Source organism: Falco biarmicus, chromosome 7 (genome assembly GCF_023638135.1).
Source record: "Falco biarmicus isolate bFalBia1 chromosome 7, bFalBia1.pri, whole genome shotgun sequence".
Lineage (NCBI taxonomy): Eukaryota > Metazoa > Chordata > Aves > Falconiformes > Falconidae > Falco > Falco biarmicus.
Genome location: NC_079294.1, coordinates 16,379,334 through 16,402,586, shown reverse-complemented (window position 1 = coordinate 16,402,586; position 23,253 = coordinate 16,379,334). Strand labels below are relative to the sequence as shown.

Sequence of the window (23,253 nt, the reverse complement as noted above, 5' to 3'; positions counted from 1 at the left end):
TAAGCTACATGTCTTGAAACTATAAAAATCACTCACACCTTGCTCTGTTTATTGCAGGTGAGTGGTTAGGCTACACTTGCGGCTGAACGGGCTTCGCCCATGAAGTGCTCTAGAGCGCTTTGTAACAATGCAAAAAATAACGTATCTCAAACTTCAATTAAAATCCTGATCTACAGTTGTTTGGTCGCTGATTAAATTCATAGTTGCAATTCGCTTCTTAAGAAAAAAACCTAAGCTGTGGTAAGTGCTCTTCAGTTTCAGTGTGTCACAAGCTTCTGTTCTGCCTTCCGCTGTGCAGCTCAAATATTCTCCACCGGGTGGCGTCATACCTCTGCCTACTGCCGCCCCTTGCTGAGGGGGAAGACTCGAGCTATGACAAGGAGTTTCTGCTGGAGTTGTTGGTAAAAACATAATTAATATTGCTTGTATTTCTTCTTTTGCAAACTGAAGACGTAGATAAATTTAGTAACTACACTGTAGTAAAGTAGCCATTTTATTACCTTTTGCTGAACCGCTTGTGAACCACAGCAGTGTTATAGCAGTGAAAGGCGTAGTAAGGTGAGGTTTAAAATCATATTAATTATTTGAAAAGGTTTATTTATAAATGTAGTTCCCCTGAGAAACTAGTATGTGTTGTAATTGTAAAGGTCAATAAGCAATCTCAGCAATGGTTTTGAGTTCTGGAAAGATTTTTGATCTTTATGTAATAACCTGTTTGTCCCCTTTAAAAACAAAAATACCTGCTAAAGTGGATCTAGATATTCAGTACCTATTTGGTTCCTCAAGCCTATTTGAAATACTGTTTGATGCACATAATGGGGTTTTTTATAGTAAGTGTATAACAGTAGTACTGTAGGCTTCTAATTTGATATCAGTATTAGAATGGCATAGCTGTTTTTAACATCTTTTTTGTAGGCTTATTTTGTGGCTGTTGATTTTTCTTAAAAATTGTTCATGTACTTCCCTAAGGTTTAGACGGTAGTAATACGATGCTTGTGGATGCCATGGAGAGATACTTATTCAGGTGACATACTGTAATATGGGATGAGTTTTTTTCTACCCAAGAGGAAGTTAAGACTAGCTCTTGCTGAATGAGCAGTGTTTGTTAGCTGTTTACCGTGGAAAGCAAAATAAATTTTATTTGAAGTTGACTGTCTGCTAAGCCTTGACTGAATATTTTCTGTTGTGCCATACTCTGCTGAGAAGCCAAATGATTGACTCTAGTACTATGATCAATAGCTGGACTGTATGTTTGTTCATCTTCTGATGTCACTGTGTGCATTTATTTATATGTAATTAAATAAAAAAAAAATCAAAACTTCTTAAAAGAGAGAAAATGGCAAGTAACCACCAGCAGTCTTATGCCTTAGTGTGCATGTTTCAAAAGAGCTTTATTGTCCCTTTTTTAACTTAAAGAAGTTTAAAATACATCCTTTCTTTTAGGTATCCCGTCATGAACGACGAATATCTCAAATTCAGCAACTCAACCAGATGCCTCTTTATCCCACAGAGAAGATTATTTGGGATGAAAATATTGTACCAACTGAATATTATTCTGGAGAAGGTATGGTTAGTAGTTTGGTAAATGCTGAACAAGACAGTAAATGCTGCAGAAAAAGCAGTTGTGATGTCTGTGTTCATTCTGTCTTCAGAACCTACTGGAAGATGCCTAAGTACTGCATGTATCTTAGAGTAAGGTCAGCTTTTTTTGAGTTGTAAATCGGGAACCCTGAGATGAAATTGTTAGCAAGTTTATAGTTGATTTAAAGAAAAATCCAAAGGCCTATGTTTAGACAAAAAAATTTACTTGCTTGTAATCTAGGTAACAGATGTGCTGTACCGCACAGGAAGTTACTGTAAGGTGAAACAGGTTGTCAACCTGCAGCAGAAAAGCTGTTGTCTGTGCTTTGCTCTTAAGTACGCTGAGGAAAGCTTTTTTAAAAAGAGGGGGGAAAAAGGCTGATGATAGGAGGAAGTTAACACTAATTATCTTACTCTTTTAGTTCAAGGTGGAAGTGTATGCTTAGTCACTGAAAGGTAGTGTATGCACCTGAAATTCAGAATCTAGTGTTACTGCTCAGTGTGCTCATGATCAAAGTAGCAAACTGCAGGTATTGCAAGCAAGGAGTTATTTGATTTTAAGCTTTGCGATAAACGGCACATATTTTTGTTCACCAGCTTTAAAAAACTGTTTTAATGTGGATCAAGAGAATTTTCATTTGGAATCAGAAAATTTTAATTTGGAACATGGAAATTCCAAATAACAACACATTTTTGAAGACTAGTATAAAGTATGTTTCTAGTTTGAGCAGGGAGTGTTCCATACCTTCCTCCATGTAGTTTTGATTCAGAGGGTTTTTTTCGTGTAGGTATAAGCCTTAAGTTCAGCTTCTTAGCATAAATGAGGTTTTCAGGATACATTCTCTGTGAACAAGTATTAGTGAGAAGAATGAGATTCCTGAAATTTCATGCCTTTAGGTAGGCAGGGTTATAGGCAGCAAAACATCTTTTTCCAAACACATCTGATACAAATGCCATCTAGAGATCTGCCCCAGAAGGGTATGATGCAGGCAGTTAAAAGCTGGTTCAGGTTCTTCTGAATAATAGGTCTGATGATGGGGTTTATCCTTTAAAAAAAAAAACCCAACAAAACAACAAAAATGAGACAAAGCCACTCCAAAACAAAAAAAGTGCAAAACCACAAAGCAAAAACCTCAAAGTAATTTCTGGGAAATTAATACATAAACCAAGATTATTTTTTTTTATTTATTTTTAATGTATGTTCTGAAACATTCAGGTTCTTAAATACAAGTTAAGGCAGCTTTAATGTCATTCAGACCGTATTGAAAGGCAGCCTTTGCAGTACTTGTTCATGCAATGTGTGTTTATTTTGTGTTTTATTGGCCAGAAATATTAATCACATTATATGTATTATTGCTGGGGCTTGGGGGGGAGGGTGGAGAAAGCAGCTCATCACACCTGTTTCTGTGCTGTTTTGTGACTTTTAATAAAGCATTAAATGTTGTTAATAGTGAAATGTAATTTTGGCAAGTAACAGTGGTTGCTAGTGGTTTCCTCCTTCTGTGGTGATCTCTTTTGCTGTTATTATTTTGTATTGATAGCAGTGCTGTGAAGCATTTCTGTTGCTGTCAGACTGTTACAAATATTTTCCTATTTTGCTTCTCTTAGTTTCAGTTTACACTTTCTCTTTTTAATCCCCATGTATTCTCCAGCCCTGATTTCAAGCAAGACAGTTTTGCTTCTGTGGTCGTGGGTTTTGTTTGTGGTGTTCTCTCTCTCTCTCTCTCTCTCTCTCTCTCTCCATATATATATATGTATACTTAGCTAAAGTAGCTAAATTATTTTGGTCTAAAACTTAAGAGTAATTCAGCCCAAGAAATATGAGCATTATTTCTATTCTTTTTAAAAAAATAAGGAAGACCAATATCTGTCTTGATAAATGCTGTGCAGCCTTAAGAAGTGTTGCTACAGGCCCTGCCCTTTGCACATATAACTGGCTTTATAGCACAGGGTTTGTTACTTGGTGTTGGGAGATGCGTTAAAAGTATTTTATCACCATGAGGCTTTCCAGAACAGAAATTACTGTGTTCTACCGCCTCTATTCAATGCCATTGTACCTCAGTGCATTTGAAAGCCAATAGGTAGTACATATAGCAGTGAAAGGTTTCAAGGATAATAATGCAAATGACAAAAGCCTGATGCTTTCACAGGTCTTGAGTATAGGTGTCAAACTGGGATGTTAGTTAGTAATGTTAAATGAGTAACATTCAAGAATTTTTATTATTGAAAATTTGCATCTAAGACTACCCTAAAGCTATGCAAGCTTTAGGACCTGTCTAGGGGTTTTAATGCTCCTTGTTTAGTTAGAGCTAGTCTTCACAGGTTTTTCATTCTCATAACAAACAAAAAAAATTAAAAACCTATTATGAGTAACAGAAACTTTTGAGGAAAGTTGTATGTTAAAATTTGGTATCTTGGCTTAAAACTTTTTTCTACATTAATGATATTCGTGGCCTCTAATAAACATAAAAGATTGGAATTGGGGAATTGTTGGATAACAAATGGATGTTATTAGTTAATGAGCCTTTTTCATCATTACTTAATGCTGGCTTAATTCTTGTATTCCCAAAGTACCATTACTTTGCCCTGCATTTGATTTTTACAAAATCAATTTTGTTGCAGTCTGAATGCGGGGAAGGATTCAGTCTTTCAATAGTTCACTGTATTACTGCCAGAAGGATGAAAACTACTTTACTCTTGTGTGAACTTATGTAGAGAAAACCTGAAAAATGTGTGCTTTTTAGTAGTATGTATTTATAAAAGTAGTTCTTAAAATGTCCCAGGATAACAACTATGGCTGTTTCAGAATAACGTGTGTATGAATTTGTAGAACCAATATATTAATTCATCATCCTTTTTTATTTATTCTTCAAATACCTCTTCCCTTCCACCCTTACCCCCTTAGGCTGTCTTGCGCTTCCCAAATTGAATCTACAGTTTCTCACTCTTCATGACTACCTGCTGAGGAACTTCAATCTTTTCCGCTTAGAGTCTACCTACGAGATCAGACAGGACATCGAAGATAGTGTCAGTAGGATGAAACCATGGTAATATTAATTAAGTGATGCAAACCAGTCAGTTAACCTTGAGTTGTAATCAAAGTGCATTCAAGAATGAGTAACTGATGTTGTGTATATACTGAACACATAGTAACAACTATATTTTAAGTTATTACATAGATACTGTGTTTTATACTAAATTCTTCCATAAGGTGTTGCCATCCTGTGGGATCATTTTGCAAGTGTGTGTTAATACATATCCCTGTAGATGTGTTAGGACAGTATGTTGGATGCTAACAACCAACCTTTGTTGTGTTAAGATGGATGAGTTAGTTTTCCAAAAGTACTAAGCCTTGGCTGGCATTACAAAATCTGGAAACTTACCACCAACTCCTCTGGTTTATGAGAGGTGTTACGTTACTGAGTATTCTTGGATTTGCCATCTGCTACATTTTGATCCTCTTTAGATTTCAAAGGATCATTTGGTGCGATACCTGTTGTAATCAGTAGCTGCTTTTTGTTATCCTCTCTTTTTTTCTTCTCTCTGTGAGGTGCTGGGTTTTTTTATAATAATGCCACCATAAGCTACCTTTTGTTTCTTGAAATGTAAGAACAAGTCAGTTCATGTTATGCTTCAGTTCCAAAATGAAGGATTACGTGAATCTACCTCAGTAGCATGTAAAATTTAAGACTTCTACTTTTGTCTTAGAGCTGACTCAGGTAAATTGTTTCATGGTTTAAAAAGAGAACTGAATCTTATCAGATAATGACTAACAAGCTTTTGTGTTTGGGATTTTTTTTGTTTGTCTTTTTTGTTTGTGTTTGGTTTGGGGTTATTTTTTAGGTTATCGGAATATGGAGGTGTGGTCTTTGGTGGATGGGCCAGGATGGCGCAACCCATTGTCTCTTTCACAGTGGTGGAGGTGGCAAAGCCCAATATTGGTGAAAACTGGCCCATGCGAGTACGAGCAGATGTTACAATTAATTTGAATGTACGAGATAACATCAAAGATGAATGGGAAGGTACTTATATTCTTTGAAATAAGGTGCTCATCAAAATACACTTTGATGTAAGCTTATTTGTAAGAAAGGTGCTTTTTTTTAATCTGAGATACAAACTGGATGACATCAGTCTTGAAATAGTAAACATTCTGTTCCTAATGGACAAGTAAATAATAACTTCCATCTTCATTTTAGGAAAGTATAAACTTCTTAGACTCAGAATTTGGGTAACTGACTTTCAAACAGCGCATTAAGATTGGTAAATTTGTAACTGTTAAGATTCTGGCCTTTACAGGGAATATGGAAAAGTAACTTAGCATTGTAATTAGTATGCATGCTAATAATGTCATATTGAAAAGTAGTGGGGAATGTGGTATCTGTCTCATATGCAAGTGGAGAGCACAGATTTTGGTTTAATTCAGACCAGTGCATTTTAATAGTTTTCAGTATATTTGAATGTTGTTAGGAAGTACTGACTGTACCAAATACTGTTTCCTGTAAGGAGCCACAGGTGTTGCTTCTTTTGCTTGGGGAATTGAACTTTAGTTGACTGCGTTGGCAGGTGGCATAGAGGCGTGTACTTGGATTATCAGTAAATGTCATTCCCTTCTCTTTTGTTAGAGAAACCTATTAGATGTGCTGGAGCTGCATAGTGTGATTACAGGACATGTAGTACAAATGCTAAAGCTGGAGCATGTGATAAACAAGCAGATATAAGTTTGGGAATATAGATTTCTATTAAAGTACAAAAGCTGGAAGGATGGCAGCAGACTTAACTATACTGAAGGTAGCTCTATAGCGGTGCACCTAGCTTTTTAAATACTAGAACAGCCTCTGTGATTTCAAAAGCAGTAATGCCTTAATTTAATCAAAATGGTGAGGAATTAATGAATCGTTACCTGACCTAACAAGGTCTTAATGAAACTGCTTTAGTTTGGATAATATCCAGTGTGTAATGAGAAACTATTTGTTTCTTGAAAAATACAGCATGTTTACTAAATTTTGAAGGTGTCTTAGATCTTTGAGCATCTGTAGATATGCTGGAGAAAAGGATTAGTGTTCAAAATTACGTTAGGGAATTGGAGAAATTCTTAAAGTAGGCTGTGGATTAACAGGGATGAATATAAAGATTCTAAACTTCAGAACAAGTCACAACAAATGTATGTTGGGAGAGTAACTTGTTAGACAGTAGCTCTGCAGAATGAAGATCATCATCACTCAAAAGCGAATATTACTTCACAATATATTACTGCTGAGGGAGAAATTAAAACACTCAACCAAGTCATGTCAGGATTTATAAACCGGAGTGTAGCATAGAAAACCAGTAACTTTCAGTGACCTTTTACCCTATTAAGTAGATAACTAAAGTAACTTTGTTTAGGATTTTGTGCCCAGTTCTAAGCATGGCACTTAAATTGTAAGAAAAACAATAATAAATTGGAGATAGTCCAGAAGAAAGCAATGAGAACGAGAGAGTAATGATACACATGACCTTTTGAGATAGGTTGTGTAACCTAAGTAAGATTATTGGGAAAAGAATAATCTTGAAATAAGTTTATTGTCATAAAACAAGCAGTCGGTTTTTCCTTTTCATATCTGATAGTAATGTGCAGCAATAGTGAAAAAATGACAGTATCCTGTGGTTCTGTATCATCAAAGTTAAAGGCATATTTTGAAACAGAAGACATTATTGTCTAAACAGGTGGGGTTTTATTTAAAAGATTTTTTTGTATGTATATATGGAATGGATAAGTGAAATGACTTTCAATCAAATCACTGAATGTTCCTTTTTGGAATCAGGTCTGCGTAAACATGATGTCTGTTTTTTGATTACGGTACGTCCCACGCAACCTTACGGCACCAAGTTTGACAGACGACGACCTTTTGTTGAGCAAATTGGCCTGGTGTATGTCAGAGGCTGTGAAATCCAGGGCATGTTAGATGAGAAGGGACGTGTTATTGAAGAAGGTACGATATACCAAAACTTGTTAGAAATAATTTTGTTGTTGTTAACAGCCTAATCGTTGACTTGCTTCTCTTTTAAGCAGTACTCACTGAATTCATTACCTGCTTGAAAGAAACAAACCAATTCCTTAAGCAGCCTGAGAAAAGTTAACTAGTTTCCTCTGGTAAAATCTGATGCAATTTTATTGATTAAATAAATACAGTACATCTCATTATTAGGAATAAAATAGCTTACATTCAAAACCTTATTAGAAATGGGATGATAGCATCAAATAGGAATGCTTGTAATGCAGAAATTGGTTTAATCAATGGAATTTGTCTAAATTTCACTTCAGGAATGATTGTGTATCACTTATTTGAATGATAATCTGCTTTTAGCATTAATTCAAATTCTGATCTTACTGTTCCATTATGGGCAGGACCGGAACCCAAGCCAAGACTTAAGGGGGATTGCAGAACATACAGAGTGTTTCTGGACCCAAACCAGTATCAACAAGACATGACCAATACAATCCAAAATGGAGCAGAAGATGTATATGAGACATTTAATATAATAATGAGAAGAAAACCAAAAGAAAACAATTTCAAGGTAAGGTACTTGCTCCTTGACTCTTAGGATAAGCGTTTGTCTGAATATGCCGTACTCGGCAGTACTGAGACATGTTCATTTTAGATGCACATAGTTAGGCTTTTGCACATGGTTTGGCACCGGATTACTTCAGGAAGTTAGAGCACGTCAGCTGGTTATAAGTTGCTTCTGCAGGTAAGTACTAAAGTAACTGGAAATCAAAACACTCCTACTTCACTTAAGTGTATAATAAAACATAAGTTTAGAATTTCAGTCTTTTAGCAGGTAACTTACAGGTTAGTGTATTTGGCCTTTTGGGTAAAGGGAGTATGTGGAATGTTTTTGTTACCTGGTATCATAGCGGACTGTAGGAAGAGGAAGTAACTAATCAAAAGGTGTGGATCAGAAAAGCCTGTTAGCTTTTGGGAACATCACTGGGTCAGTTTCTTATCAGGCTTTGGAGGGTGTCAGATGAGGATTTTAGCACTTGATATATTTGATAGTCCTTAAAGAGAATGTATGCTAGCTTTGTGGAGTGAATGATGGGTTTTTTGCCTGCCGTAGCAATTTTCACACGGTTGCAGTGCATGATTCTTCAGCATTTTACTTCCTTGGTATCTTTTGTCAGGAGATTTTTCATGGAATTTGGTCAGGGTTGCAGATAAAGCTGTTGCTAATACATGATGATACTCTGTATTGCCTATGAGTAAGATTAAAATTATGCACACGACTCTAATTCAGTTTTACATATAAATTCAGCAAATGTTGTATTTCAGGAAGCTTATCGGTACCTTAGCCTTCCTTGCCTTCTGTTAAAGAAAGACGAAAGTTTTTCAGCAAAGTTGATGTCTTTGAATTTCTAGAATTGTGAATAGGTCAAAATTAAATCTAATGTCAAGTGGTCTGTTTTTTTTTATTAGGTGGCGTAATTACAGTATCATAGAATCACTTAGGTTGCAGGGCAACTCTGGAGGTTATCTAGTCCAAGACCCCTGCTCAAAGAGGGTCACCTGCAGCAGGCAGTCCGGGGCAATGTCTAGTTGGGTTTTGAGTATCTCCAAGAACTAAGAATCCAGAACTTCTCTGGGCAACCTCTTCTAGTGCTGAATTGTCCTCACAGTAAAAAAAGTGTTTTTTTGTGTTCAGATGGAATTTAGTATGTTTTAATTTGTGCCCATTGTCTCCTGTCACTGGACACTACTGAGAAGAGTCTGGCTCACTCATCTTCATTTCATCCTATCAGGTATTTATCATGTTGATATAATATCCTCTGAGCTGTCTCTTTTCCAGACTGAACAGTCCCAGTTCTTCTGGTTTCTCCTCATGTGAAAGATGCTCCAGTCCCTTAATCCTCCTTATGGCCCTGCACTGGACTCACTCCCATAATTCCATGCCTCTACAGTTTTTTTTCTTTTTTACTAAGTAGCCCAGAACTGAACACAGTGCTCTGGATTCGGAGATGGTCTGCCATTCAGAGGGGCCTGGAGAAGCTTGAGGAGTGGGCCCATGTGAACCTCAGGAGGTTCAAAAAGGCCAAGTGCAAGGTCCTGCACCTGGGTCAGGGCAATCCCCAGTATCAATACAAGCTGGTGGATGAAGGGATTGAGAGCAGTGCTGCAGAAAAGGTCTTGGGCATACTGGTGGGTGAAGAGCTGGGCATGAGCTGGCAACGTGTGCTCACAGTCTGAAAACCCAACCACAGCCAGGGCTGTATCAAAAGAAGTCTGGCCAGCAGGTTGAGGGAGGTGATTCTGCCCCTTTATTCTGCCCTGGTGAGACCCCACTTGGAGAGGGCCCAGAGGAAGGTCCCGAAAGTGATCAGAGGCATGGAGCACCTCTTCTGTGAGGAAAGGCTGTGAGGGAGTCGGGGTTGTTCAGCCTGGACAGGAGAAGGCTTTGAGGAGACCTTATTGCAGCCTTTCAATACTGAAGGGAGTGTTTGTAAGAAAGATAGGGATAGACTTATTAATAGGGTCTGTAGCAATAGGATAAAGGGTAATGGTTTTAAGCTAAAAGAGGTTAGATGCAGACTAGATATATGGAAGATATTTTTTACAATGAAGGTGCTGAAACACTGGAACCGGTTGCCCTGAGAGGTGGTCGATACCCCATCCCTGGAAGTATTCAGGGTCAGGTTGGGCAGGGCTCTGAATAACCTGATCTAGTTGAAGATGTCTCTGCTCACTGCAGGGATGTTGGACTAAATGACCTTTGAATGCTCCTTCCAACCCATATTATTCTGTGATTCTATAGTTCAGCCTCAACAGTGCTGTGCAGAGAGGGGGGAGCACCTCCCTTGACCTGCTGGCAACTTCTTAATGCAGCAAAAGATACTATTGACCTTTTTTGCTGTGAGGGTGCATAATTTCATGTATCTGAAAATATTTTGTGTGTGTATGCTCAGTTTCTTTGCTGTTTAGACTATTGAATCTTCAATGTTCCTTGAGCTTTCCATTATGAAAATGCAGTGTGCATGAAAAACCACCTTTACTTTTGGTGCCTTAAAATCATGCTTTGCATAATTGAAGTGGTTTTCATTTTAGAGGAATCTGCAGCAAGCTCTGACCAGATGGATACAGAGGGAGGGAGGAAGACTTTGACTCTTCTGTATCTAGAAAGATGCCTCTGGTGTGAAGCAGTAGTTTGCAGTCTGCAGAGAGGATTCTGGTGCCATCCAGCTGTGGATTGGTATACTGGAAGTAATTCACAGAGAGTCTTTTATAACTTTAGATTTAAAAAAAAACCAGAACTGATTGTTAATGCTATGTGTCTGTGTCAGATTAATTTTACATTATCAGCACAAGTGCTCTCTGCCAAAGCCTGTTGGTGTTCTGGCACTGTGTTTCCTCTGCTGAAGAGCAGATGCGTGGTGTTCTAAACCAAGTTTCAAGTAGGGTGGTTGCTGGAGACTTGCCACTGAAGTAGGTCTATTAACAGGAAGACTAAAGTCCAGCTACCTCTTAGTTAAAATTAACATCCTCTGTGCGAGGCCAGGGTCTTGAAATTGGTGTTTTCATGGGAGGGGGAAAGGAGAGAAAATACTGACATAACCACAGATGAGTAGAGAAATTAATCTGGGGGTGAAGACCAAGGTTTTGGAGGGAAACAAGCTGGCTGGAGGGATGGAATTTATAGGTTTGAAAGAGAAACTTTAAGATGCTTGAGGGTCTTCTGTGTCATTTGCCTGTGTCATCCCCAACCCCCACCCCAAGTGTTCTGGAATGAAAACCTTACTGGTGATTATGGTCCTCATTACTAACAGGATAGCTGAAGAGTTACATCGTTTGACACTGGTGTCTTGTTGCATATATATACTCTGTGTGTGTATCTATATATATACTCAATCTAACAAAGCACCTGTCAATTAAAGACTGTTACATACTAGCATCTTAGAATGGGTTTGATTAGTCTTCACTATGTCATGTTTTCTTGGTAAAAAGTCAATCTCTCCAATCATATTTTTTTCTATTTTTCTAATTTGTAGGCTGTTTTGGAGACTATTAGGAATTTGATGAACACAGATTGTGTCGTTCCTGACTGGCTGCATGACATCATTCTTGGATATGGAGACCCAAGTAGTGCACACTATTCGAAAATGCCAAATCAGATTGCAACTCTGGATTTTAATGACACTTTCTTGTCCATTGATCACTTAAAAGCTAGCTTTCCTGGATACAATATTAAAGTGACTGTTGACAATCCAGTTCTGCAAATACCTCCATTCAGGTGATCTCAAAATTTCAAGTACTCCTGGTCTTATATTCTTGCTGAAGTGCATTGTCAGGTGCAGTTGGGTTCCGTGGTTGAAGTGAGGTGCTGCTTCTTTAAGGAAAGACGTTAATATGTTAATATTAAGATTTAGATAGCTATGTAACAGTTAACTGTACTGCATTTTGGCTCAGGACCAGCTTCTGCTCTGTTCTGTGCAAAAATGCATCAGAGCCTTGCTTGTAGGTCAGCCTATTGAATGTATGGGAAAAGCAGCAGTATGAAATAGAATCAAGACATGTAGTATTCGGTACTGCATGATGCTATCTAGCCTCCTCAAGTTCAGCTTAAAGATTTTTAATTACGTAGTTCCCTTACATGTCTCATTAAAGCAAGCTAAGAGCAGCAATTTCAACATCAGTTAAAATATGAGCTTTTGGAAAGACCATTCAATCAAAATAAAGAGTTGTCTGAAATCCCATATTGTTTATTTAATTTAGAAATGGTTCCTGAAATAAGATTCCCACCTTTGACCGCTAACTGAGATATATACATGTTTTGTTTCAGTGGTACTGTTGTCCAGCATATTTAGACTTGACAGTTGTGTCCCTGCTGGTGGACCTCCTTCGACTCTGGCAACTGAGTTTCACAGTGCATGGTGTAGGAGAACAGTTTCTTCAGTCCAGCTGAAGAAACTATATGTTTCTCCCTTACAAGTTAATGAGAGTTGAAATATTTTTCCTTTTGAAGGAATAGATTTGACTGGGGAGGGAAGAGATGGCTTCCCCCTGCACCAGTCAGCTCTTATCACGGCTAAACTGAATCTTGAAAAGCAGGGAGGTAATCTTCCTTGCTTGCTTTTTTTTAAACACTGCATGTAGAATATGTGTGGAGAAGGCACTAACATTATATAATGATACAAAAATAATCTGAAGGTATAAAGACAAGACACCATGCACAATTTCCCTTGATGGACTAGTGTTCATTTTCAGTTCATGGATTAAAACACAGATACCCCTCTTTATGAAAAGTGATTGCTTCATTTGCCCTGTAAAGAGAGTAAGATTATTGCTGTTAAGGATGTCTGCATTGTTGTCTCAAGATAATTCGATAGCCATTGGAATTCCTTCACCATGATTTGTTTCTGAATTGGAGAAGCTTGCTAACATGTAATACAGAGGGCTATACAAAAAATTGAAAGGGAGGATGAAAGGCTTAATCTGTTGGGGCAGTTTAGAACATTGATGTCTTTTTGTGGGGAAAAAAAATTGTGCAACAGTTCTAGAACAAAATCAAGTTATTACTGCTGAGCAGAGTGTGTTGGTGGCTTTCTATTGCAACTTTACTCCTGTCCCTTCCATTTTCATTTATGAACTTTGTGCCTTCAGTGCTTTTCCAGCTGGCTGTCAGCACTGCTCCTGGCTTTTCAAGCTATGTAAAGAGCACTGTTGACAAACTTTCTGTCAAATACGCTTTCTTAAAATCTGCTTCATCAATTTATTTGTCATTCCTTTTCCTTATCCTCATTAATACTTTGTCATTTGCAGCTCTTAGTTTCCCTGCTGTGTGAAAGTTTGACTTAACAAAAAAAAACTTTTCTGTATAAACTTCTAAGACAGTCTGGTATCAGTGAATGTGTTGAAGTGTAGTCTTAAATTGTGTTACAGGATAACTTTCCCAATAAAGGGAGGTAAAGGAAAGAAAAGAAAAGAGGATGGGAGTGAAGAAAAATCTGAAGAAGCTAAAACACTGGTTGTAGAGCCTCATGTCATTCCAAACAGGGGACCATATCCATATAATCAACCAAAACGGTAATAAACAAATGAGAATTTACTTACAAATGGTAACACGTGCATAGCAGTTAATTTTCAAAAGTAATTAAAAAAATAATATTGTTGGTTATAAACAAAACATCATTTTTATTTCAATACTAAAAGAAGATTTGAATATGAGACTGTTTTGTTTTTTTACATTTAAGTGAAACTCTTAACGCCCTGTCTGTTTAAAAATTTCCCCTGTAGAACAATGAGAAATACTGTCTTTTAGTATTGTGTCAGGACTTTGAATATTAGGAGAATCACACCTAAATAATTGTACGGCATTCTTGGCAAATAATAACAGAAGACAGACAATCTTTTAGATGGGGTGGTTTTGCTGTCACGTGGACAACTTGAGTTACTGTCTTGCTTGGAAATTGTGAGATTGTCATGTCTATAAAGATGATAGTTGTTGGTTTAATCTAAATAAAAGTTTGCAAGCATGTAGTTCTAGACAAATGTGTGGCAAATTGATTTATAATCAGACTTGTTAAAAGCAATTGCTTTTATCAAAACTGTTGGCAAATCAATCAATTCTCTGATCTTGTTTTTCTTTGTTACAGCAATACTATTCAATTTACCCATACTCAGATTGAAGCTATACGTGCAGGAATGCAGCCTGGGCTAACTATGGTAGGAATATTTTTAAGGATTTTATACTCTATTTATTTGATTTTGGCTTTAGAGTCTGTTTTACATTCAGCAAAATACCAGTAGTGCCCATTTCTGTAGCCTTGCTGCGGTCACTTCTATTAGTAGTTTAAAAATAGGAAAAATTAATGTACAAAGGTTCAACATCCTCCCATCTTATCAAAATAATACAGAAACACAATTGTTTTCTGTATAACTGTAGCCTGTGTTTCAGTGGCTGAAGACTTCCGACAACTGAATTTACTTTTTCAGTGGTTGGATTGCAGGTTTTAGACTGTAAAGCTTTTGCCATGTATGTAATTTTTGGCTGTTTTAAACTACTGGCATTATTTTTAGTTTGATCTGACTCCATTAAAGGAAATGAAAGTCATTGAATTGTCTCCAGGGAGCTTTTTTCTGCTGTTTTGTGAAATCTAATGTGCAGTCCTTTATACCCTACTGACTTCTAGAACTAGAAGTTACAAACCAAACCAAAGCTATAGATTTGTTATGAAAATAATTTTTGATCAGTGAGTTTCTGGAAAGGTCTTTAAGGTTTACCACTCTCAGTTAGACTTTGACTTACAGGTACCTGTCTCCCACTGAAGTGCAGTCTATCCTGGTAGTGACTCAGTGGAATATTTGAATGAACTTTTCTTTGATATTCTTAATTTCTTCTTGGCCTATATAGGTGATAATGCTAGTTTTTAGGTTTTTGTATTGATATTTATTAGTACCATGCTCTTCCTCATTTGTTTTACAACTCCCTATACACTGGCACCCAAAGGTGCAAGGCAAAGGAAAAAATAAACTTAAGGAGAATTGTATGCCTTTTTTTGTGTCCCTGACTACATGTTCTGAAATTAGTAGTGTTGTAAATGTGCATAAAAGTTACCTGAGTTCCTGGCAATTTTCTGAATAATGGTATGTTTTCTAGTAGAAGATAGAATATCAACTTTAAGGTCTATTTGGAAATTAAAGCTCCTTTTTGAATGCTGTGAAAATGACACAGTGATAGATGCTTCAGATTTGGTTATTAAACAATGTTGGAAGGGGTTTACATAATTGAAGTGCTGGGTTTTACATCATTGGAGTGTTTGTCTAAGAATACCCATGCCAGTGTGTAGGAGTATTGTTTTATGTCAGTAGTATTGTCAATAGAAAAGAGCATTGGGAAATTTAAAATCTTCATTACAGTTTTGTAATATGTAATTAACACATAAAAATACTAGAGAGGGGGTGTCTTAAGTCACCTAGTTTTTTTATTTTTGTATTTTTTTAAAAATAGCATTGCATACTGTTTATTAATGTAATTTAATATTTGTTGAACTATTAATGACCTTCAAATGCAGGTATGTAATGCATTATAAACAACCATCTACCTCACTTTTGGAGGGTTTAAAGAAAAGTAACTTCCTGCGCCTGGTACTTAATCAATTTTCATAAATGTTTGAGGTGGCTGTTACATAATTTGAACTTTTCTACTAAACCAGCATTTGCTCATGTTTTAACGGGTTAGAGAATGAGAGTCAAAAGGGAAAAACAATGACAAAGTCAGCTTTTTGATTTTGAGGATTTATTCTGACTTTTTCAACTATAGCACCCACTTTTTTGCAGGGAGGTAAGGCAGACTGAGAAAACAGTTACATAATATAGGCCTATGATTTATTTTATGTCATATACTTCTAATATTTTTGAGAAGTGCAATCCTGATTGCTTTTGAATCCAGTGATCAATGAGATTCTTAAATAATGCAAGTGTGATGTCATAGCAGTTTGTAATGTGTAGGTACATATGAAGCCTGCTGTTCTGTGCTTCTTGATGCTGAACAAATTACTTTGAGATGCTCTGTAGTACTTGGATGCCTTTGAAATGTCTCAGATACCAAATTTTGAATGTTGTTGGTATAATTGAACCTGTAAAAACTTAACTGTTGGTTACTTCTGTATGATCAGTGATAGAATTTTGAGTAAATAAAAAAAATGGAGTTTTTTTTCCTGTTCTTTATATCTATCTCACATTAATCTTTCCAATTGTGTGTTTTGATGCTTTTTTCACTGTTTTCCGTGTGTAGCCTGTCCCAGGACTTCTCTGAGGAGGTCTGTTTTCATGGGTTGTGAAACAGGATAGTATTTCGTATGTTGGATTACCATATTCCTTTTAGGCAGGAATCTGCCTAACTAATATGAATTAATCTTTTATGACATAATGTACATGTTCTTGAAGTTCACAAAAGCCAGCCAGTGATTGTGGAATTACCATATTCCTCTTGGGCAGAAATCTCAATTAGCATTAGGCTCAGTCTTTCATGGTGCATGTACATACTCCTGAAGTTCACAGAAGCCAGCGAGCAACTGTACATGAAACAGAAGACTTTTTTGTTGTTAATGTTGTACATGAAACAGAAGACTTTTTTGTTGTTAATGTATAATGTCAGTGTCTCATGAGATTGTTCTGGGTTTTTTTCCCCAACTGGCTATATTTTTGTATTGTGCAATATTCAGATAAATTGTGTGTTGATTTTTGGTTTTAATTTTTTTTTCAGGTAGTGGGTCCACCTGGTACTGGAAAAACTGATGTAGCAGTCCAGATAATTTCCAATCTTTATCACAATTTCCCAGAACAACGAACTCTTATAGTTACCCACTCTAATCAGGTAGTGTCAGTCATGTATGAAACTTTTCTGTAATTAAAATCAAGAAGAACAGCAAGTATTGAGATCAGTAGGTCTGGGATTTCAGTTGTCTCAACAATGAAAACTTGAGTTGGCTTTGGTGCAATTTTGCCAGTTTCATAATGTGAAATTAACTTTTTAAATTTAATTCTGAACTATTCATCAGAAGTTTTCAATAGATTTAACTGGTTGGGGTCAGAAATTTGGAAGTATTTTGAAAAAGTGTCAGCACAGTTCTTACAGTTGCACATTTACTGCATGTGTGCCAGATTTTTGCCACTTGGCTTTTTTGGACACTGGCTGTCCTGTGCTTCATGCTTCTAAGGAAAGGCCTCCTGAGCGGAATGCTTGCTTCCCAGCCATTAGAAATGGAGTCTAGCTGCTAATTCTCAATCATATGTAAAATAAAAATGATAAAAGTCTTCAAGACTCTTACTCTAAATCAGCATCTGGTTTGGAAGGGTTTGTTTGGAAACCAAGGTCATCTATTTTCTGGTCTCCCTAATTAGCCTACCCTATCTCAGTTGTGAGCTATCTTAACTGAACATACCACTTTGAAAACATTTAATCTTTTTCTGTCAAAGTGAGAACAGGCACTTATGCTGTTGATCACTGAATGGTGGATGGGGCTTCCTTTTGGTGAGGAGTTACAACCTGGAATAATACAGGCCAGTCTGCAGTGGGTTGTGGGAGAGTAACAGGCAGTGAAGGTGAGAGCATGTCCCTTGAGGAGAAAAGGAAGTGATTTGAGACAGGTAGGAGACTCTTACCAGACAAGACTTACATGAGAATATGAACTTGAAATTTTACTTCAGGAAATAAACTGTATCTCAGCAGGGTTCTTTCCCTATAACTTGATGCTGTTCTTCAGCATGTTTGATGACTTCCAGCTGACTTGAAGTACAAGTGGAGCTTGGTCGTGTTTACTCTTAGTTTCATAACTTGATGATCCAGTACTTACGAATTTACTCCTTTGAAAGACACTGAATTGGGCAGTTGATGTTAAGCTGTTAGAGAACTGAAGAGTTTAAGGCAGGAGATGTAGCACACCTTGAAGTTTAGTTCAGCAGGATTTATTTATCCATATGGAATAGAGTCACAGTACCTGCCAGTCAGTACTGGATCACACTTTTCTAAAGTACAGTAGAAGTTTAAGTCATTTTAAAGTCATCTAACAAAACCAGTGTTTACCAAGTGTGCTTCTTGAGGCAGTTTTGTAAACTGATAGCTTTATCAACTGAATTAACTAGGTGATAAAATCAACTTTTAAATTTGTCTTAAAATTGTAAAATCAAATTTGATAGTTGTATAAAGTATCCAAATACAGGAGTTTTAGTAGGTGGATTTCCCTGTTGTCAAGATTAAGAGCTCTAGTTACAGTGTTAATTTCATGTTTGCTTTGGCTTCCATTTATACCAAAATAAGCATAATTTGCTAGCTGGCTTACTAGTAATTCTTCAGTTTTTCCCTGCAAGAGCCTCTGAACTTCTAAAAACTAGTTTCTCCTGTTCTTGTCAATCTTTAGGCCTTGAACCAGCTGTTTGAAAAAATCATGGCCCTAGACATTGATGAGCGCCACCTCCTGCGTCTGGGTCATGGAGAAGAGGAATTAGAGACAGAGAAAGATTTCAGCAGGTGAGTGGCCTGGTTTCAGCTGGGATGGAGTTAATTATCTTCTTAGGAGCTAGTATATGGCGTTGTGGTTTGGCTTTGAGGTGAGACTTCAGTTTCTCAGGGCTTGTTAGCAAAAAGGCTGGAGGGGCACAAGGATCAGGGAGGGGACACAGCCAGGGCAGCTGGCCTGAACTAGCCAAAGAGGGATTCCATACCATGGGACGTCATGCCTGGTGTATCTACCTGGGGGGGTTGGCCGGGACTGCGAGGTTGTTGCTCCGGGACTGGCTGGGCATGGGTCAGTGGGCGGTGAGCAGTTACATTGTGCACCACGTGTTCCTTTCTTCCTTTCCCTCTGGATTTTATTCTTTCCCTTCCCCTTTTCATTATAACTGTTACTGTCATCATTGTTATTAATGTTTCATTTTTATTCTCTTTGAATTATTAAATTGTTCTTTCAACCCTTGAGGTTTACATTCCTTTCCAACTCTCCTCCCCATCCCTCAGGGTGAGTGGGGACTGAGAAAGTGGCTGTATGGTGCTTAATTACCAGCTGGGGTTAAACCAGGACAGTGAGAAAGGAGGTGCTAATGATAATCTCACTTGCATAAACATTGTAGCAAGATGTATGTGTTGAATCCATCCTACCTTGTAAATGAACAATGAGCTGTGCTTGAGAAATTTTACCTTTCTACCTTGTAAATGAGCAATGAGCTGAGCTTGAGAAGCTTTTACCTTTCTCATATTATTGAATCCTAGTAACACAGAGTTCACTTGTTTTCAATACAGGAGTAAGTAATTTTGGCTCTTACTCAGTAGAGAAACTGTGTTCCCTTGAGAATCCAAAGGCAGACTCGGTCAGTTCCTTGTTCACAAACTTAGCTGTTTGAATAAAAGTAGTTTGTTATTTTCTGGGCCCATATACACTTCATAGAATTAATTGGTTGTGTGAGAGAATTTTGAATAAGAAAAGTAACTTTGTGCAGTTACAAATTTTTTCTACAGATACAAGATCACTTCTGCTGGCATGGTGAATATTGCATTAATAAATATAAATGTTAAATTAAACGTTCTGCTTTTAATTCTTCAGAATGATGCTTAACTACAAAGTTGCTTATTTCATTGGCAAATAACACATTTTGAAGAATATATACATAAGGAAAGCTATCAACTCTATATCGATAAAGACTTAAGAACCTGTTCTTGTAAATATTTGAAAGTTTGTCACTTGTTAGTCCAATTGACATCAGTAGCACTTCACACATTCTAAGTGGGGGTGTAATGGTCATGCACTGGAAATAACTGAACTTTCCAGTACTAGGTTATAAAAGCAATACTTTGACTTCAAAAGCTGCAGTAAAAATTAGATATAGTCACTAGAAGCTACCCACATATGCATGGTTGAGTTTCAGTTAGCAAAATAAATACTTTATGATTATTTTTTTTAAAAAAATGAATGCTTTGACGTAGTCACGTTATTCCAGAAATTTGATAGCCAAAATCTTAGTGCAATGATGCCATGGAAGGTATTTATTTAGTAATATCCATGGTTTAGTATATTCCTTGAACAGTAGGGCTCATCATTAAAAGGAGTTTTCTTTGAGTTGCTCTACATTTTCTGTTTTCATTCTTTTTCAAGGTAACTCCAGACCTATGGGACATTACTGCAAGTCCTGTGGGTTCTGGCAGTTTGGGAGGGAGAGATAAGGGTTGAGGAACATGTTTAAAGGTGCACTGCACACTGAGAGGATAGGTTTATTTCCTGTATGTCTTTCGTTTGTTTTTAGATTGCTTCTGGGTTCATGGTTTTTCTGTGTCAGGCTGCTTTAGAGGGCACAGTACTGGTCGAGGAATTTCTACTGCTTGAGAGCTGTGTTCCTTTTTTGCTCCCTCTGCAGGCACAGCAAAGTGGGGCAGGGGATATAAGAACATAAGGTGGAGAGGAGCTGATTAAACTGGTACTGCCACCTAAACACAAAGGGAATCACAGCTAAAGAAAACTTACGTAGCAATGGACAAATACATATAAGAGGATGTACGACTTAGGTTGTGAGAAACAAGAGGACATTGGAAGTGTGAGGTTTCCAACAAACTGGTTGCAGTCACTTGTGATTATAATAGATTAGTTTTACTGAAGAAGAAAAACCTGCTTAGTATTCCAAGGATCTTAACTGTCATAGTTCCTAAGGAAATTGGTTTTTTTCCGGTTTTCCAGAACAATGTCATATTCAGTTGTGTCTTAGTAAATTCAAATCTCCAGTTTTAACTACTCTTATCCTTCTAAATAAGACAGTAGAACCTTGTGATTACCAGGGATTGGGTTGGGTTTTTTCTGTGCAGAAAGCGTATTTTATGAAGGGTAGTTTTAATAACCTGAAAGTTAGCCTTCATTCACATTTGAGCTTCTAACTATGTATGCATTTTTAAAAGAAAGTGTCCTGTTCCTCTCACTACTTTAAATCCACCCATTTATACTACTTTTTAATCTGTTTTCTTTTTTAGTAATGTAAGTGATTTTTGTTCTTGTACTGCTTCTGGGGGTGGGGGACTGTATGGAGTAAAAAAATTGATTTGTAAAGGAAAAAAATTGAGCTTAAACTGTGTAAGAGGAGGAAGAACAGAAGGAGTAGGTTACAAACTAATCATAAAAGTCGTAAAAGTTATTCAACAGGCAGTGATGAGTACAGGACTTCTTATATGTGGATGCAGACCTGTCAGTTATGGTGGGCTAAGCATTAGTGCAAAATGTTTTGTGTATTGCCAAAGGAAGTCAGCCTTATCATACTGAAACTTGGGATGTAGGTTCTATTTATGATGGTCCACAGACTTGTATAACTTGCTTGTATTTGTGTAAGTTGTAGTGTACCATAGTTCATGAATGGTACATTGGAAGTAATGCTTTTCTGCTTTACAGATTTACTAACACTTAGGAAGCTTTTGTTATAGCGATGGGATGAAAGAAGCTTTTTCTACTGTAATGGCTTTTGCATAGCTCTGTAAATTATTAGGGCTCAACTGATAAAAATACTATGTGGCAAGTTGTTAGTTTTTGGAACTGGGTAGTAGTTACGGGGTTTTTTTGAGGGGGGGGTGTTGTTTTTTTATGATCTCTCAATATGCTATTTAGATAAAACAGTTGCAAATTAAATACATTTAAACAAAAATTATATTTGATACATTTTGTAGGTACGGAAGAGTTAATTATGTGCTAGCTCGAAGACTTGAACTTCTACGAGAAGTTGGGCGATTGCAAGAGAGTCTTGGAGTCCCAGGAGATGTTTCTTACACTTGTGAAACAGCTGGCCACTTTTTCTTATACCAAGTAAGGACAGAAATACTTCTACAGAGACTGTATGACCTCAGCATGTTATGAAACACTTTTGTAGAAATTGGAGCGAATTTTTGAGAATTGAGTCAAAAAAAAAAAAAAAAAAGGGCATTTTCTTTGGTGGCTTAAAATACAGTAACAGCCAAAGTTACAATTGTGACATTACTTACTTGTATTGCTGTTGCTTTAAATCCTGCCTGGTGATTCACCTATTGAAAGGCTGTCGCTGCTGCACATCTTGACTGCTAGCAAGGTTTCTAACCTGAAGTTTCTCCTTCAGATAGGAAGATCTGTGGGCTGCTTTACATTTTGGACAAACATTAGAACACCTACTCAGTGGTCCCACTAGAAAGCTTTTATGGCGTTACATGCCAGTGTGAAATCAGATGCATAATATACAAAATGTTGACTTTCTATATATTGTATATCCCTCATTTCCCTTCCATGTATTTTTCAGTGACATGCTTCACATTAGCAATTAGTGTGGCTTAAGCAGACTTGTAGAGTGGTATTTACGATCAAGTGTGTGCACTGTGTGTGTTTTTAGAGATGTTACTCTAGGTTAGCTGTAGTGTGCACGTAAACACTAAATGGAAGTTAGGTGTTGAAGAGTGCTAGGAGCACTGCTAGAGCTCATCTTTTGGTTCAGCTTCCTCCCAAAAGAATGCCGCTTGGTATTTAAGCCAACGTACTGTAAGTGGAGGTAATCAAATGATTAGCTTCTGTATTGGATTTATGCAGCAAGGTTTTGGTAGCAGGGGGCTGCAGGAGTGATCTCTGAGAAGAGGCCAAGGGCTGCCCTGTGCTGGACGTGGCCAGCTCCCACAGACCCACCACTGGCCAAAGCTGAGCCCATCAGTGACACTCGTGGCACCTCTGTGAAAACATCTTCGAGAATACGTAAAACCCCAATGAGCAGTAGCTGAGGGCAGAGGGCAGTGTGAGAAACAACTCCACACATGAAGGTCAGAAGGAAAAGGAGGGCCAGGAGGTGCTCCTGTCACCAGAGCAGAGATTGCCCCACAGCTGATGGAGAGAACCATGGTGAGGCAGGTTGTCCCCCTGCAGCCTGTGGAAGACCCCATGCCAGAGCAGACGAATGTGCCCTGAAGGAAGCTGCAGCCTGTGGAAATCCCATGCCAGAGCAGGGGAGAAGTGTGAGGAAGGGCTGGCAGAGATGCGGTGTTATGAATTTGAATGATAAGCCCCGTTCCTTCTGCACTCCAGGTTGACACACTGCTGTCAACCCATGGCAGCTTGAAAAGTGTTGTCCTGATACAAGGTCAAATGCTAATTTAGACATAACTTTGGTTTGTGATATTATTTTTTTTCAATATTGCATGTGCAAGACTACACTTTGCAAATGA

At 37.5% G+C, this 23,253-nt stretch overlaps 1 protein-coding gene across 1 annotated transcript in view; it reads left to right on the top strand.

Annotated features, from left to right (window-relative positions):
• The window catches only part of AQR (aquarius intron-binding spliceosomal factor), a 55,782-nt gene that overhangs the window by 15,833 nt on the left and 16,696 nt on the right, over positions 1 to 23,253 (top strand). Inside the window, exons 14-25 of the mRNA XM_056345138.1 lie at positions 299 to 401; positions 1,444 to 1,564; positions 4,487 to 4,628; positions 5,425 to 5,603; positions 7,383 to 7,550; positions 7,967 to 8,136; positions 11,600 to 11,841; positions 13,491 to 13,634; positions 14,204 to 14,273; positions 16,816 to 16,926; positions 18,470 to 18,579; positions 21,745 to 21,880. Coding sequence (XP_056201113.1) covers positions 299 to 401; positions 1,444 to 1,564; positions 4,487 to 4,628; positions 5,425 to 5,603; positions 7,383 to 7,550; positions 7,967 to 8,136; positions 11,600 to 11,841; positions 13,491 to 13,634; positions 14,204 to 14,273; positions 16,816 to 16,926; positions 18,470 to 18,579; positions 21,745 to 21,880 — 1,696 coding nt within the window. The remainder of the gene's footprint in view (positions 1 to 298; positions 402 to 1,443; positions 1,565 to 4,486; positions 4,629 to 5,424; positions 5,604 to 7,382; positions 7,551 to 7,966; positions 8,137 to 11,599; positions 11,842 to 13,490; positions 13,635 to 14,203; positions 14,274 to 16,815; positions 16,927 to 18,469; positions 18,580 to 21,744; positions 21,881 to 23,253) is intronic.